Source organism: Manis pentadactyla, chromosome 6 (assembly GCF_030020395.1).
Source record: "Manis pentadactyla isolate mManPen7 chromosome 6, mManPen7.hap1, whole genome shotgun sequence".
Lineage (NCBI taxonomy): Eukaryota > Metazoa > Chordata > Mammalia > Pholidota > Manidae > Manis > Manis pentadactyla.
Window position 1 is genome coordinate 55381436 of NC_080024.1, and position 17175 is coordinate 55398610.

The 17175-nt window shown below is 38.2% G+C and overlaps 1 protein-coding gene across 5 annotated transcripts in view; it reads right to left on the reverse strand.

Annotated features, from left to right (window-relative positions):
- Positions 1-13099, reverse strand: part of UBE2E3 (ubiquitin conjugating enzyme E2 E3) — a 91315-nt gene extending 78216 nt beyond the window's left edge. Inside the window, exons 1-4 of one of the 5 annotated variants that reach the window (XM_057503826.1) lie at positions 12930-13099; positions 12504-12535; positions 11261-11479; positions 9446-9496 (exon numbers count right to left, since the gene is read on the reverse strand). In XM_057503826.1, the coding sequence (XP_057359809.1) occupies positions 9446-9496; positions 11261-11454 (245 nt within the window). In that variant the 5' untranslated portion in view covers positions 11455-11479; positions 12504-12535; positions 12930-13099. Of the gene's footprint in view, positions 1-9445; positions 9497-11260; positions 11480-11915; positions 12064-12098; positions 12375-12503; positions 12536-12929 lie in introns of those variants that run through there. The other 4 variants (XM_036879408.2, XM_036879404.2, XM_036879406.2 and 1 more) reach the window with 4 other exon arrangements.
- Positions 13100-17175: the final 4076 nt, after the last annotated feature.

The following is a 17175-nucleotide window of genomic DNA, read 5'->3' on the forward strand; positions in this document are numbered from 1 at the left end:
TGGCATGACTGGTCCCAATCCCTCCAAAAATAGGCAGACTAAACCTCCGGCAATGAATGAAGACAGTAATTATTACAATTCCTTTCAAAGGTTTTGTTTGTTACAAATAACCATAAAACAATCATGTACATCAAGGACAAAACTGGGGACTGGGATTTTAAAAAATTTAATGACCTTAGAAATTTGATCCTATTGCTACTATTCTTAAAGTTAATCACCTCCTAATAACCATCACATCCAGATGCTATAAACAAGATTTACCTATACCCTCTTAACAAAACTTATGAAGTATCAACAGAGATAAATACCTCGAACCTTTAGAATTTAACTTTAATACTGCTTTTAGACAAGATGCAAGGCACAGATCTGATCTGTAAAACTCATTAGTTTCACTAATCAAAAATGAATTATATAAACCTAGCAGGTCACCCTGAGTACATTAGGCCTGTTTTGCTAAGTGAACCAGCAACTTTTTCAAAGAAACTCGTAAGGAAAAGGCAAATTCCCACACTAATAAATGAGAATAATCTTTGTATAAATTCACAAATTTAGGAAAAATGGTACTTAAATAAACTATGAAGTTATATGATAAAAGATAAAATTAGGAGGATCTAATATTAAGCCAAATGTTTGTAAAAAGTAAGATCTGGTACCAGTATTAACAAAATGTGTTTTTTTGTTGCTGGGAAATCAGCATCAAAATTCTCCTAAAATCCTATTTGACTGGGGCTTTTCTCCATAAAGCTAGAAATTCTCATCTGCAGATTTTTTTTTCAATTTCAAAGCAATTCATAAACACGGACTGCTTCACAATACCCCAGAGAAAAAAACAGAGGTAGATTTAAAGTTATTCCTTTGCCCACAGGAGAGCCATACACAAAGAACTACAAGACAAAGAACAAAGATTTGTCTTTTCAGTTATGATCCTATTCAATCCCAGATCATCTTTCCTTACAGGTAAAGAACAGGGCCAGAGAACTGGCATCTTGTGGAATGTTCCCTGAAAAGAAAAGCCTTCTAAATTTTTTTTTTTTAAAGTAAAAGCCTAGCACCCCCAAGCCAAAGAAGGAACCTCTTCTTTCTCCAGCTCACCATCTGGACCTTTCTTTACTTGCGAAATTCTACAACCCTACAGAAACAGTGTTATTGATCCTTCAAGAAACTAGAAGCGAACAAATGGGACATACCTACACACTAAGCATGCACCTACATACCCATAATCAATTCTGAATGCTTTTAGATTTCTGAAGTAGCACCGTATAAAAACTAAAGTGCTTACTTTCATGTCAAAAATACGCCTAAATTCTGGCAATTTGGCTTTGTTATGTATATATACTATATAGTAACACTGGGAAATTTTCTCAGCAACTCTCAGATGTAGTTTTGAAACCATTAACAAAAATGATACTTCATATATAGTCATTTTTGGAATTCAACAAGACAGTATATTAATAAGCTAACTATACTATGGAATCCAGTGGAGTGCCAGGCTTGGTGCTCAACTACTTCTTTTCTTTTGAGGTAAGAGTGGAGGTCACTGAGTATTCATGGAACTATATATCCTTTGTGACAGAGAAATTGATCTGTCACTGAATACCCATACACTCTCCCATATCTTCCAGCCACCTTGCACTGAGTCAAGGCCATGTGATTAATTCATGACTTATTTCCAGACCAAAGCACTTAGAAGCTGGCACATGACTCTCCAGCTCTCTTGCCTGGCCACACGTTCCAAATGGCAGAGCTACAGGATGCAAGCAAGCACCGATCTGAGTTGACATAAGGAAGAGCTACCCAGGAGAGTTCCTGGATCTACAGATCTACAGTGGACTACATATGAGCAAGAAAAATAAACCCTTTTATGTTTATATGTTATAAGCCTTCTAGGTTTGTTTGCTAATCTAACATAGTTAGCAAAATTTAAGGTATCCTTTTATAGCCTACTTGCACTAAAATGCTGCAAGACTAAAATGCATACATAAAAATGGTAGTCCTGGGTATTGAAAGATACCTTCCTTTCTGTAAAATTTTGTATATCTAGAACAAATGGAATGACTAAAGATAATATTTGATAGCAAAGAGGAAAAGTAATCCAAGATATACAGAACAACTTAAAAAGAAACTGATATTTATAGTTTCACCTTAAGGGAAAAGAACTCTAAAATCGAGTCAATTTTTTTTTCTAGTTAAGCACACACGAAGTTACACAACAATAAAAAAAAGCAATGATCCAAAAAAAACAATTGAGAAACTGTAAACAGCTATTAGGAAACAGGTAAAAGAAAGGAAAGCAGAGCAAGACTTCAAAACACCCCTTCACCATGAGTAAGCAGCTACAGTACTTTGTCACTGCAGAAGTAGTACATGGCTACCAATGCTTACACACAGTTCTGGAACCCCAGAGGCTCTAAAAACCCAAAGTTTTCCTTCTAAGTTTGGAGCAAAAGAATTTGGCATCTACAGCAAACATGAACTAACCTGTACTACCTGCAGTCTCCATTCACCCTATCAGTACGAACATTCATACATTTCTGGTGTAGAAATATGAATATGTTTGATTATGGAGTATTTCCCCAGATCCCACTGCAAGTGTTATATAAAATATAACACACACATCATATTCCCTTCCTAAAATCTGAAAACTTATGCACTCTGAAACACATCTGGCCCCAAGGTTTTGAAATAAAGGATTGTCGGTTTGTTACAATAATAAAAGTGAATTATCTCAGTATTGTCTTAAAGACAAAAATGAAAACCAAATGAAGAGCATGGCTTTCTAACCTGTCTGTAATCCAATCAATGTAGAACTCAATTCTGATGATTTTCCAATGTATTTCTCCTTGATGGTACTTCATTCAATAGTTTAGGTAGAACACAGATACAACCAGCCTAAAACTACATCATTTTGGGGGTATAATTAACTGTAAGAAGACTGGAAAGAAATAAAAATACTGCCAAAAGCATTTCTGGCCTCAACAGACCTTAGTTTAGCAAGTACTCAAGATAGTCACTCCTGTGGTTTCACATAAAAAAACAACACAGGCATTATGCTAGGTAATATAAGATAAATGTAAACTAAGTAGTAGAAAGTCAGGACATCAGCTTTAAGGGAGTTGTAGGAGAATGTATTAAGCAGGCATCACAAAAAGAAAATGGTAAGAAAGTAAATATGCAAAAATCCAGGAGGCAAGATATCAGAACAAATATCTACAGCAACCTTTCTTAACCTCAGCACTATTAACAATGTAGTCCAGATAACACTTTGTTGTGGAAGGTTGTCCTGTACCTTGCAGGGTATTTAGCAGCATCCCTGACATCTGTCATTAAATGTCAGCTGTGGTCCCTCTTCCCCTAGAAGTAAAGTGAAAAGTGAAAGTGTCCAGGCATTGCCAATTGTCCCCTCAGCTTTTTTGGGGACAAGATGGGTAGTAGGGAGGCAAAAATTGCCCTTAGTTGAGAACCACTGATCTGGAGGCAAAAAAAGATTAAAAGTTTAAACATACTGATTCTTCTAAATTATATTAAAATGCCAAATATTCTTCCTTGGCAAAAGCAGTAAGGGAACAACAAAAAAGTCATTTCTATTTCTCCAGATCTCAAGTGGTTTTATCATATGCTTTTAATCTACATTTTGTAGGAAAGAGGAGAATGGCAGATCAAGTTCTCCATTCTCAACCCGAATGCCTTTACACTCCAAGCAAGAAAGATTAGTTCATTTCCTCATAACTAAATATATCCATCTGTTACAGCAGCTCATTCAAGGAGGGAATAGGTACCAATTGGTTATCTATACGAAGCAACAAAATTCCAGGGTCTTGCTCTAAGCTGCAAAAGTCTTGCATGTAACCACGTAACTTTTTAAAGACAGTTTTCACCCACTTTCTAATTACATTATCTGCATTGAACTTATTAATAAATCCCTAATAAAAATGTGACCTTTCTGGGGGAAGAATATTGCTTTTTCAATCACATTATTCTTCTGGGAAAAGTTTTTACTTAAGACAGTACTGAGTTTTTGCATTGCATTGGCATATAAGTCAGTCAGAATAAGGTAAATAATTAGACTTAACTGTGATTATCAATTTCCTTTTATAAGGAAAAAGGTGGCTTAATGCCTTTAATAATCATTAAAAATTACAGATACAAGATAAGTAAAGAATATATAGGATATTCAGTAAATTTTCTCTTATCCAAAGTCATTGTTTTGCCTGAATTTCTATTATATATCCTGTCAATTTGATTGACTTCACTTTTAGTTTAACAGATCTTCACTTGAAAAGCACTGTATAAAGGAAGAGATACAAAAGTATATGTAAGACAATCCTCATTTCAAAGGAACACTAACTCTTACAGAAGGTAGACAAGTAAATAATTATAGTACACAGCATTAATATGTTGTATTATGCATTACAGCTGTGGTGAAGCAACCATTAGCATATTGAAAAATTGACATTTAAAATTATCAGTAATACCCAAGTTCCTGCAAAAGTCTTCAATGATAGTTGAGGGTCAATACGGATGCCAAAATTTAGTTAATTAATAATAAAATAGTAAGAACTGTCCATTGGTAGATGACAACAGTACGGTGGGATGGAAAACACCCTCAGTCAGAAGAGTTCTCCATTTATGTTTTCCAAATCAAGCTTCCAATTAAGATTTAATTTTTATAAAAAGGGGGTTCAAAGATTTTTTTTTGAGAAGTTAAAATTAAAGAGGACTAGATGACTAATGAGATGCAATTTCATTTTATAAAATAGAGTACCTTCACAAAGCATATACTGTCTGGTATAAACAATACCAAATGTATAGGTAAAAAAGAAAAAACCAATCTACACACACACACACACACACACACACACACACACACACATATATATATATATATATATATATATATATATATATACACACATGGGGGGTTAAAATCAAGTGCTGTATAAGCAACCAATTAAGCTAGTAGATAAAACATGTTATTTTGATCATTAGCCTTCATATACCAATTAGAAAAAACTTCTAAAATCTAATACATCACAGACAAGGAAAGACTGCTTGTCTGGGTAGTTGAGTTGGTAAACTATATCAATTCAGAATCAAAGTTTTATAAATATTGATATTTAATTTTCAGTAAAATTAAATTCTTATAATAGGACATTTAAAAAGAAAAAACATAACTATCATCCTTATTTTAAAAGTTTTCATTTTAATTTACTGGACAGTCAAGGCACTCTCTTGAATTAAGTTTATTAACCTCATGCATATGGGAATATACTATTTATTCATTTTTGGCCTATGTTCTTAGGTTAATTTGCTTTTTTACTTAAGTTTCAGAGAACTGCTTCTTACTGACACCAAAAAGAAAATTTTTGCTTCATGTGTTCTCAATAAATACTGCTGAACTGACTAAAATGAAATTACTCCCATAGAAGAAGGTTGATGCATTGGAGAAAATGCCAGCACCAGTAAGGGCAAACTGCTAAACTGCCTCTCCTTCTTTAACCCTGTAGTGGCCACTTTTACTGACCCAATCTAGTTATAAAACTTTAAAACATAGTAACTCACTTAATCCTCACAACAAACCTACAAAGGGGAGTACCATTTTAATCTCCATTTTACAGCAAAGAAAACTGAAAGACAAATATTCCATAACTTACCTAAGGTAACAGCTGATTTAGTGGCAGACCAGGGATTTCAACCCAAACAATCCAGCTCCAGCACCAGTACATTTCAAACCTCAACATACATGCAATTCACCTAGGAATCGTCTTGATATTCAGATTTGATTCATTACTTCTGCAGTGGGGAGGCAAGATTTTGCATTTCTAATAATCTCACCTGTGATGCAGATGCTGCTAGTCTGAAGATCACCCTTTAAGCAGCAAAATTCTAGTGTTAGTCTAGAAAATGGTGCAAAATGGGGGTAACCCTCAAAGGAGGTAGAGTTCATACACAGACAACTAAGGATATGAGTAAATCAGGCGTTATGTACTTCTGGTTTAGAAGTTAATTGCTGCTTTTATTACATTTTTTTTTAAAGAAGGAAGTTAGCAAAATGTACAGGTATTTTACCCACTGTCTGGTTTTGCAAGTGAACCTATTATTAATATTGATACGGTAATACCTCTGTCCAATATAAGGCCTTTCCCACATCGAAAAAGTATTTACAAATACCCCTGAATACAACTTTCTAAACTTTTGCCTCTTGTAGTACATATGGTACCTATGAAAGGACAAAGATGCCCTCTGGGAAACATATGGTACATGTATGTCTTAACAGCACTTTACTCAACAATTCTAGTCAGTAACTTTCTCTAAAAACAGGTAGGGAAATGCCCAGCACACAATTTCCCTTCATTCTCCTTGGTCTACCTACCATTTATACCCTCACCTAGGATATAGTTTGTAAAGAGTGGAAATTGAACCCACTAAATAAATATTATATCCTTGTTTAAGATGCTTTGGCCTGAGGCACTCTACTACTTAAAAACTGAAATGCCATCAAATTATTGGAAATAACATTTTATCAAACTTTTGTACTATCAGGAAAAGAAAAATCAATACTATCAAAATATATTCAAACATGTTTATAGCCATACACTTCATTCAACAACAAAGTCTATCCTAAGACCACCCTGGGTGTACACATATTAGACATAGTTATATACTAACTAAAGAATATTTTATTAACTAATATAGGAAAGGATTTAAAAGAAATCTTCATCTCGTCTGAGTAATTTTGGTTTTGCTTAGTTTTCCTGTATTTCATTCAATTTTCCCTTGAATGTACAGATATACTTTACATTTCTTCCCTAAGAATTAAATCTGTCACATACTTTGACAAATTTGTAAAAATCATATTCAAAGCTATAATGCAATTCTGATTAACTATACAGGACAAAAGTCTAAGTCTAAAGTATTAGTTTCATAGACTTTAGGCAATATGAATCCTCATATTCCAGAGTTTATTAACATAGAATCCCATTTTTAACTATAACATAATAAGAAATTTAAACTGTACAATCACTGGAAAGCTAAAATTCTGACCGATGTACCTGTGAATTACAAGAATACCACAATCTGTCACATATCTAACATGAAGGTAAAAATACAATATAAATTCAGACTTTACTGTCAAAATTCTAAAATCTACCCACTAAATATTCAATATTCCAAATTCCTGCTCAAGGACAAGGACTAGACCTTCCACCCAAAAGAATATGAAGACACTACCAATAAAACACACAAAAGTATCTGGACAGTTCATATATCAGACATAAGGAACACTGTCCCCAACTAGTAAGAAACAACTTCTCCCAGTCCCCTATTGAGGTTCATTTTTTTTCCTTAATAATTCACACAGCTACAAAGAAACTCACATATTAAAAAGAACCAGAGAACTAAAATATGTCATCTGCCAATAGTTGACAGTCATCAGAAGTTGTGACAAGGGAAAAGATGTATTGTTTACACCAAGTCCAAAAGTTTACTATTTTACTTGTCTAATCACTAAATGTGAAGCATTTCATTGAATGAAATGAAATCTGGTATACAAAAGGAAAAACAAACACATTAAACTTTCTATCTCTTGGAAAAATTCTACTTCCTCTAAAATAATCCTCAATGACTGTGGAATCATTCCTAAACATGTAGAGCGTATTTCTTCAGGAACTGCGACACTAAACTATTGCTCTAAGGGAATTCAACACGTCTTCCAGGTCTCCAGACTTACGCATGTACACTAGTTTGTGCCATTTGAAGAAAACCACCAGAAACCTTTAAAAATGTTTGGCCTTAAAGGCAACTTTAAAACATCTAACAGTTTTTAATTGATAGATCTTGACATCTTCTGTAATGGAAAAAATCAGAATACACTCTTAAGTGATTCTTCTAGAGGGCAAATTTAACCTGACCTCCCTAAATGGCTACAGATTTGACACACCATTTAGTAAGCTGGAAGGAAATACTTTGATAAAACATCACTTTTCAATAGAAATATCATACAAGCCACATATATAATTTAAAATTTTCTAATAAACAATAAAATGGTAAAAGTGAAATTTTAAAACTTATTTTGTATAACTCAGTATACCCAAAATACTATCATTTCAACATGTAATAATGTTTAAAAAAAAAACAAAACAGTAAGGTATTTTACATTCTTTTCCTCCTGCTAAATTTTCAAAATTCAATGTGTATCTTACACTTACAGCACATCTAATCTGGGGCTACAACTGAAGCAGTCAATAGCCACAAGTGGCCAGTGGCTTCATTACTGGACAGCATAGCTCTTTAAGTAATAATACTTGGAGATCTGACATACCACTACCTGTTTAAAATAAGCTTATATTCATGTTTCCTTTTTGAACTGAAATGGGTGACTACAAATATGAGCAAAACTGTTAATTCAGGAATAAATCAGGATCGGATCACCTTATCTAAGGATCCAGTTAACAGAAGTGTTAAGAGGAAATTGGACTGTACCGTATTACATCTCAAACAGACTTCAGAGATAGGTCTTATTACATGCGAACACAACTTGTAGCAAAAATACAGGTAAGACAAGAAAACATTTTCATATCGAACCATAACACTGCCTTATTTCTAGCAGCCACTCTCCTTGAGCACATGGTTGTATGCAAATCACCTGTAAGACTGTTTTTCTAAGTTTGATAAATTTTGGAAGCTATATCATCACTGTTGAAAACAGAACACTAAGTAAGATGAATTGAAAAAAATGTTTCACGAAAAAAATTATCAACCAGTTATTCTTAATGCACCTTATACCAACCAACAATCTTAAATTATTCTACATGAATTTCACTGAAATGAATTCTTCCCACAAATACAATTCATTTACTGCTTTTCATACATATTTCAAGTATTAAATTACTAAGAATTTTCCCAAGTAATTAAGACATTTGATTAAAATGTAATCCCATGAAATTAAAGAGTAATGCATTCTCTCTAGCAAACAACAACTGAAACCATTAGCTTAGCACATAAAATTTGTCCTTGAGGCAAGTTACTGAATAAATCAAACAAAAACTATACTCTCGGTTACTACATTTACATTAGGTCAGTTCAGTCTGCACATAAGCAGTAACTTTAAAGCTTAGCAAAATTTTAGAAGTTCCCGCAATATACTTCTGAATAAACACACTCTACAGAAATGTTAAAACAGAACAAAAATCAGCACCATTCACACTAATCTCAGTACAGAGCATAAAATTAGTATATTCTTCAATCCAAATGTATGATTCAGGCTAAAAAGTATCTTTTTTCTCCCAAACTTATTTAATTCACCTTAGACAATTTGTGTTTAATCCACTTGCAAAGCTGAAGAGAAGCAAATGTAGCCTCTTGCAGCACACCATATCCAAGGACAATACATTAATCTCTCGATGTTTTTCCACAATTTGAAATCAAAACAACAAAATTCATTTCTTACCTGCAGTTAGGAGGAGGATCAAGGGTTATTTCAGCTAGCTCCTTCTGAATTCTGTTAGTGAAATGAGAACAGACAAAAAGGATTTGAGACAGCCTACAGAATAACCGGGGAATCACACTGCCCTCTACCACCATGCAGTTAAATGCAAGGCTGGCTCTGCCTTCAGTAATGCTAACATGGCTGCTTCCTCTTTGTTCTCAGAGGCATAACCCAAATCCCTGAGCAGAAACTTTGCAGCTTTTTTTCTCACTTGCTACTGTAAATAAGTAAAACATTTACACCTGATTTGAGAAGTAGTCCTCCACCAGTACTCCGTAAAGGATATAAAATCTATTTTAAAACACTTTTTACTAAAGAAATTCTCTTTTCAAGCTTATATGCAAATGAGACAAGAAGGGAGGAGGAAAAGCACTAGAATATTTGACAATGACTTCAAGTCACCTTTACAGAGGTAAGAATTAATATGCTACTACATGAGCCAATGAACAGTTCTGACAACATTTTACATGTAAAAAAAAGTTTAAAATTTACAAATATCTGTAATAGTGTAAAACTTCCAAAGAACTAGGCATTCTCATTTAACCAATTGTTTTCCCTGATCTCAAGTATAGAGCTTAAACTTAATGAATTTGGGGGGAAAGGAAATAGTAAGATACTATTGTCTTGATACAAATAAGATACAAAGTCTTGAGTTGAGAAAAAAAGCAGTTCTCTAATTTTATTTAAATATAAAATGCTTTCAAAACTTAAGATATGTTTAATATGTTCCACAACATTACAAATTGAAAAGGATTCTAAATTATTTCAGACTGCTACTATTTAATGAAATAAATTAACACAATTATTGATACAACAGAAGTGAAAATCCATAGAAAAATAAGAGTACTTCTGAATTACTACAGAACCCAGTATTTGATCAATTTTTTTTGTATTTTCTTTTTCTTCTAGTTGTGATCATAAAAATCAACAAAATGTCAATGCTGGCTAACGTTAGTTACATCTGATGTATACTTAATAAAATTCATGGATATTCCACCACCAAACCACTCACAAGAGTCCCACTGACAGAATCTTTTTTCACCATCACAGATAACATAAATCAACAGGAAGCAAATGACCTTTTGCTTACACCCAACAAAGTATGTTTCTCCTGCTGTTGAGTATTAACATGTCAAGCATATCTACTAGTTTTAGAGTGGCACAAAGACAAGGAAAGTTTCTAGTGGCTAAGTGCCACCTACATTGCTAACGGTTACTTTTCAGTCTCACTTGCCCTCATAAGAGTAAAGGCGTGACCATAATTTAACTACAAAAAGTAATACCTGGGATGCATGACTTATAAGTTATGCTTGTAAAACTGAAAGCAGATTTGGGGCACAATTTTAAATCTACTTTCAAATATGGCCAAGACCTTGAATTTACAAACTTCCTAACAAACGTGATCATTTCTGATCACTGAACTTCTACAAGTATCAATTTCAATGAAGAGTAAGACTCATAAAAGGGAACATCTTCAATGTACCGGCTAATTTGGGTTCACCAAATTTTCCTTGCCAACTCCTTAAACAATCTATCAGAATGTTAGTACAATCTCTACCCTAGGACACTCTTTCTTAAGTTAACCAAAGTACAGAATAAGTTTACTTAAAAGTATAATTCTAAGGAGATGGCTTATATACCGCCTAAGAATGACGACTCGTTCAAGTACACATAAAATTTATAACGAAGTATTTTTGAACTACTGAAATGACCAACGAAAGTGTCCAACCATTTGGAAGATACCTGACAATGTGTTTAAGCCTTTTTACGTATTACCTTTTAGCACTAGTGGATAACTTAGCGGTGGTTTTGCTAGAGAGTTTGGTGTTTTTCTTCTGCTGGGTGGCGGAAGGTTTTCTTTCTTCTTGCTCCTCGGGCTCTGGCGCGGCTGGGTCCCGCTGGTCCGCATCTGAACTGCCGCTGCTGGTGCTGGGGCTCTCATCATCGGACCTTTGCCTATCACTGGACATCTTGGTGAAGTTATTTCTTAGGAAACTTTGAAAGAGAGAGGGGAAAATAAAGGAAATGGTTAGTCTGAAGAAATAAACCAGTATCATTTTCTCATCGTACTATCCACCTAAAATTGCATTTTAAAGAAAAAGCTTCAAAAGTGTTCACACTTATCTCATCGTACGGCAAGGTTACAGGGAGGTGATGTGCCCCACAACGCCAGCGTTTAGGGATTTACCTAACTCAAGTTAGAAAACCCACTCACATTTTTTTTCCATCCCTTGGACAATCTATCAATTGTCTACTTTCTCAGAAGGCATGATTTGCCAGGGAACTTAGGCAATGAGCATTAATAACATATGACACCCTGTAAATAACAGATCTCGCTGAAAAACGTTAAAAAGTCACTAATAACGTCTAAATATTTACACACTGACATTGGTCAAAGCTACCAAATTCCCTTTCCGAGAGGAAAACATACCCTGTTAATTGCCCATATGCTTATTTAAGGTGGCGACTCCTTCTCTGTAAGCCTTTAAATACAGCACTTAGGAATTTAAAAATCAACTAACAAGCTGCTCCAGCCGTTTGCACGGCCAGCAGCGAAGGTTTATTCGACCAAGACCGAGCTGCCACCCTGGGAAAAGCAGAATCCAAACTGCACCTTCTGTAAAGCTCCCAATGCCATCAAGGTTCCTCGCTCAATTTTTATATCACGGACCGACATTTTGTCCAAAATAAGGAAAAAAATAATCAGAGGAAAAACAAACAAACAAAGCCCCAAGAAGTGCAACAAATTTCCGCGCCCGCGGAGGCGAGCCGCGGCCGGCGGCGGCGGCCACGCAGCTCCGCGGCCCTTTGTGGGGAGGGCCGCGCGGGGCCGCGGGCTGCGCTCGCCCCGCCGGGCGCCAAGTGATGCGAGCAGCCCAGCCGGCCCCGCGGCGGCTCGCGGACACCGGCGGCGCGAGCGCCCGGCGCGAACAAAGCTGCCCGCCCCCGCCCCCTCCCCCACCGTCGCCGCCGCCGCCCCGGCCGCCCCCCACGCGGCCCCCCGGCCCCGCCGCCTTACCTCGGCCGTCCGCCCGGCCCGCTCGCGCGCCGCTACGGTGTGGGGGAGGGAGAGAGAAAAAAACCCTTCCTTAAGGAAATGGAGGCAGCTTGGGGGGGGTAAGGGGGGGGAGGGAAAAAAAGAAGCCGAGGAGGCTCTGGCCGGGGAGTGTGGAACATTGAAAGTCGGAGGGGGTTGTGCAGTGCCGGGCTCCGGCCGGAGGGTGGCGCCGCCCAGCGCCTTCGGAAAAAAAGGGGGGGTGGGAGCTCGGCTGGGCGAGGGCGCGAGCTCCCGGCGAGGCGGAGGGGACGCGGGAGAGCCCCGCGCGCTGTGGCCTCCCGCCGCCACCGCCCGGCTCGGCTCCTCCCGGCCGCGCAGTCAGCAAGTTCCGAGTCGAGTGCGGGGGGAGGGGCGGGCGCGGCGGCGGCGCGCGTGCTCGCTGCTTGCCTGGCGGAGGGGCGCGCGCCGCCGCCGCCCGGCGGGCGCGAGCTCTTCCCGCGCGCTCCCGCGCGCGCTCTCCGCGCCTCCTTTCACCCGGGGGGCGCACGCGTCCGCCCGCGCGCGGCCAGGACAAAGAGCGCGGCGGGGACCCGGCGGACTGGCCCCTGCTGCCCTCGGCCGTGGAGCCCGTGCCGGAGGGGGCGGGGGCGCGGGCGCCGTCTCGCGGGGCTGCTGTGCCGCGGGGTGGCTTCCGGCCTGTGCCCGCCTCCCGAGCGAGGCTGCCCATTGGACTACCCGCCCCGCAGGCTGGGGCCTGAGTGCCTTCGGCGCGAGCAGCCCGAGGTCGTTCCCCACGCTGGCCACATGCCCTCTGCCTGCGCAGGGGTCGGCGTTTACCCCAAGGACCCACGTCTGGGCAAGGGCCCTGGGCTTGTGGTCGGGAGTCCCCCGCTGTCCTAGAAGCCTAGAGACTAATGGGTGGGTGTCGTTGACCAGGCCAGGCACAAAGAAGGAGGAAAGCTGCCTCTTGCCCCTCGAGTGAGCTAAATTAGGGGAAAAATGGGGTCTTGGGCCCTGAGAAGAGAAAAGGGGTTTCGAGACTTGGGAAGTAGCTGCTGCTTTTCCTTGGCTCTGGGCCTGCTTAAGGGGTCAGTTCTTAGGACGCTTTGAAAACTTAAAAAGTCCAAAAGAATTTTTAAATGTTCCACCCAAGATTTTTTTAAAGTGAAGGAAGGGAGTTAGGGGTGTTCAAACCTGGAACTTTGCTGATGTGCACGCTAGACACCAGTTCTGGAGAGAAGCCCCGAGTGTCGGAATGTCGACACAGAAAAGCTTCAGACAGGGATAGTGAAGGTTAGTTTTGTTGTCTTCTCTCTGGTAGTCTCCAGGTGCACTCCGCAGTTTTTGCCCCAAGCACAAGTAGTCAAACCTACGAAAACTTCCTGTTTGCAGCCCAGACCTTCTCCGACTCTGAAAACTTGCTCCAGTGATGGAGCTCCAGAGGAATTTGTGAATTCCTCTCCCACAAATGTTCAGGGGCATGGGTGCTGGGAGAATGTGGAGTTCACAGAGAGAGTGAGAATGGCAGTCGTGACAGATGAACTAGAGTTAAAGGAAAAAAGAAGACAAAAAGAGTGAGTGAGCCAACAGTTTTCCTTATTTTTCCTCCAAATAGAAAAGTTTTGGTAAAGGGTTGCCTAGGTCTCTGAGGAGTAAGTTACACTTATGTAATTTTCCAAAGACACGGTCATTCAGTGAACTTTGAGAGCTGTGCTGCTAGGGCTAAACACAAAATGAATTCGTTCAGTTACTATGTATCTAAAGCCAGGTCCCTGTCCAGTGCCAGAAGCTCCCAGTGCAAAAGGGAAACAGATTCATTAAAAGTTAACCAGATTGATAAAGAGGAAGGATACTCCAGTCAGAATGAACTGCTTTTCTCAAGAAATGGTGAAGAAAGCATGGCATGTGTGTTGACAAGCATTTTGATTTGGCTACATCAAAGCATGCTTGAGCAAAGAGCTTGTTTGTGAAAATATAGGCAGAAGGTCCCCCTGACTTTTACCATGTGATGTTACAGCAAAAGCAAGCCAACTTGGAGGCTGGACTTCATTTGCCATGGGAAGCTGTAAAAGGAAAGCTATATAAAAGTGGGTTATTTTAGGAAATTTTAATCTCACAGAAATAGCCTGAAGGCCCAAAGGCCAACAGCTGATAGGATTTGGGTGGGACCAAGAGATTGGGTGATGAAGACACTTAGTTGTGTTTCGGTAACATCTTCTATAGAATAAACAATATTGGCCTTTAAAGCAGGAGAACTAGATTCTAATCATACCAAATTTATGTAAACTCAGGCAAGTTACTTGTTCCAACTTAATTTTTCTCATATGTTAAAGGAGATTGTAGGAAGGTTCTAAGTCCTTTTGCTCAACAATTCCTGAGTTTGAAGTCAAGGAGTTACATTTAACAATCACTCAACAGAACACTTAGGAACTATCAAATGCAAGGAAATTGGAGTGAAATAAGGGTACTGGCTCTTATCAAGCTTCGCAGGTAGTGGGACAGCCAGAAATTTAGACTACAGAATGAGAAGTGCATCAAAGGAATGAACAGAATGAGTGGAGCATTACTAATTATCAATTAATGATCAGTCATGGAATTATTAATTCCTGTTGGGATTATGGGGTGTGGGTCAAAAAAGTAATGAACTGAGCCTGGAAGGATCAGTAGATGGTAATATATAGATAATGCTCTTGGCAGAGCACCTGGAACATAATAATTGTTCAATAAACATCCTTACTATATTGTTAAAGTCATCATAAAGGGAATGAATGGTTCCCTAAAGTTAGGGAGAGTAGTGGCCTGCCCCCCACAATATTAGGTGCCCTGCTACATTTACTCACCTCACTAAAGGATTTGTTTAAGGGATTCTTTGCAACTCATCACTGTCCTCCAAGATACCATGACATCACTACCTTGACCAGAAGCAACCTGTAAGTTATTGTTTTTAACATGAAGTTCTTCACAAGACACCCTATTTTGTAATTATGCTCTCTCCCGTTTTTGCCATGTTTACCCTTGGAATTAGGGATCATGTCTTATAGGCACTCCCGAGGGCATACAAATTTGACCCAATGCAAATTATTCCATGAAGTATATAATAAAAAATTTTTCCATGTGATCCCTTAAAATAGTACCACAAAGCAGACACTAGCTTCCACAAGAATATCGTTCTCTCTTGGGCTTCTATTCCTCTCTTGTCACAACACTGAGAGAAACAGAAGAAAGATACTAAATCCAGTTGGAACAGATATTGCCACAATTACCTCTGCTACCCTTTTCCCCAAAATGTGACCAAAAGGGACCTGTCATCATAAGGTCAGACAAGGCAGGCCCAACAATCCTTTAGACCTCCCTAGTTTGGGAGAGGCTTTCTCTTTAGCCTTTCAATGGGTCTCATATGTACATAACTATATGTGTGTATACCAAGGCTGCTACAGTAATGTACCATTTGAGTTGCCTAAGAAGTCTCTGAATTGAGCAATTATATAAGTTATACTGAGACTGTAGATTTGTTTTATGGCCAGCAACATCCCTCATATATGATGAATATAGGGTAAATATTTATTAATTTGTTGTATTGATTTCACAGTGCTTTTGTGTTATTTTCTTCCACTCAATATCCCTTCATTTTAGCCCTTTCTTTTTCTCAAGCTGTTTCAGATGCTACTGAGTACTTGAATCCTTTTGTCTTCTGGCTATAAAATTTTCTCTTTTACCCATAAAAGCAGGGTTGGTTTACTAGGAAGTCATTTCCTGGCCCAGGCTTAGTTTAAGAAGCCATCCCTGGAGTCCAGTGCACAGCTTGACATCTAACTATTCTTCCATTGTGTTACGTGTGGAAAACCTGCTGTGTGCCAGACCCTGCTTGGCCCTGAAAATGGAAAGGTGTATAAGCCTCAGGACTTTAGGGCACCAAATTCAGTGATCATTTCCTGCTCTGAGACCTTTTCTCCTTTGAGGTAACTCTGAGGAGGGGTAAATACCAAAACTGGCTCATGTTTTCATTCCATAAAGAGCCCATACACATGAAATGAAAATACAAACACCTTAATAGGGCAAAAGGTATGAACAGAAAAAAAATTTAAATACATTTATTTAACCTTATTTTTTTTAAAACTCAACTTTGTTAGTTAACAAAAAAGGGAAAGTTAAGGTGATTTACCTATCCTAACAAAAAACAATTTTAATGATTATAATTATTGCTAATAAACTGATTTTAAAAATTTCCCTTCATCCATTTCCATTGGCAGTGTAAGTTGGTACCAGCCTTCCTTTTGAAAAGCAATTGGGGAATTTGTGTCAAGAAAGTTAAAAGTGTTCATAGTCTTTAACCAAATTTCTCCATTATGGGAAATGTATCTTAAGGAAACATTCAAATGTGGAAAAAGTAACACTAACAAATCGGAAACGTCCTACTACAGGAAAATAACACACAAACTGATTTACCTGAAAAACATGTGAGTATACAAAAAATACAAAAATAGATTATGATAAAATGTCAATGAAGGCAAAAGTTGTCTATTTTGTGAACTTAGAGCTTAGCAAGGTATTGGCCCAAGAAAGTGCTCAGTAAATATCTCAAATGAATATGCACTATATCTTTAAAACTAGCAAGACAAAAGTTTCTGAAAGAAGCTAATCTGAAAGGTTACTAATGCTTATATTTCAGAGCAACTACAAATAACCTTTCTCA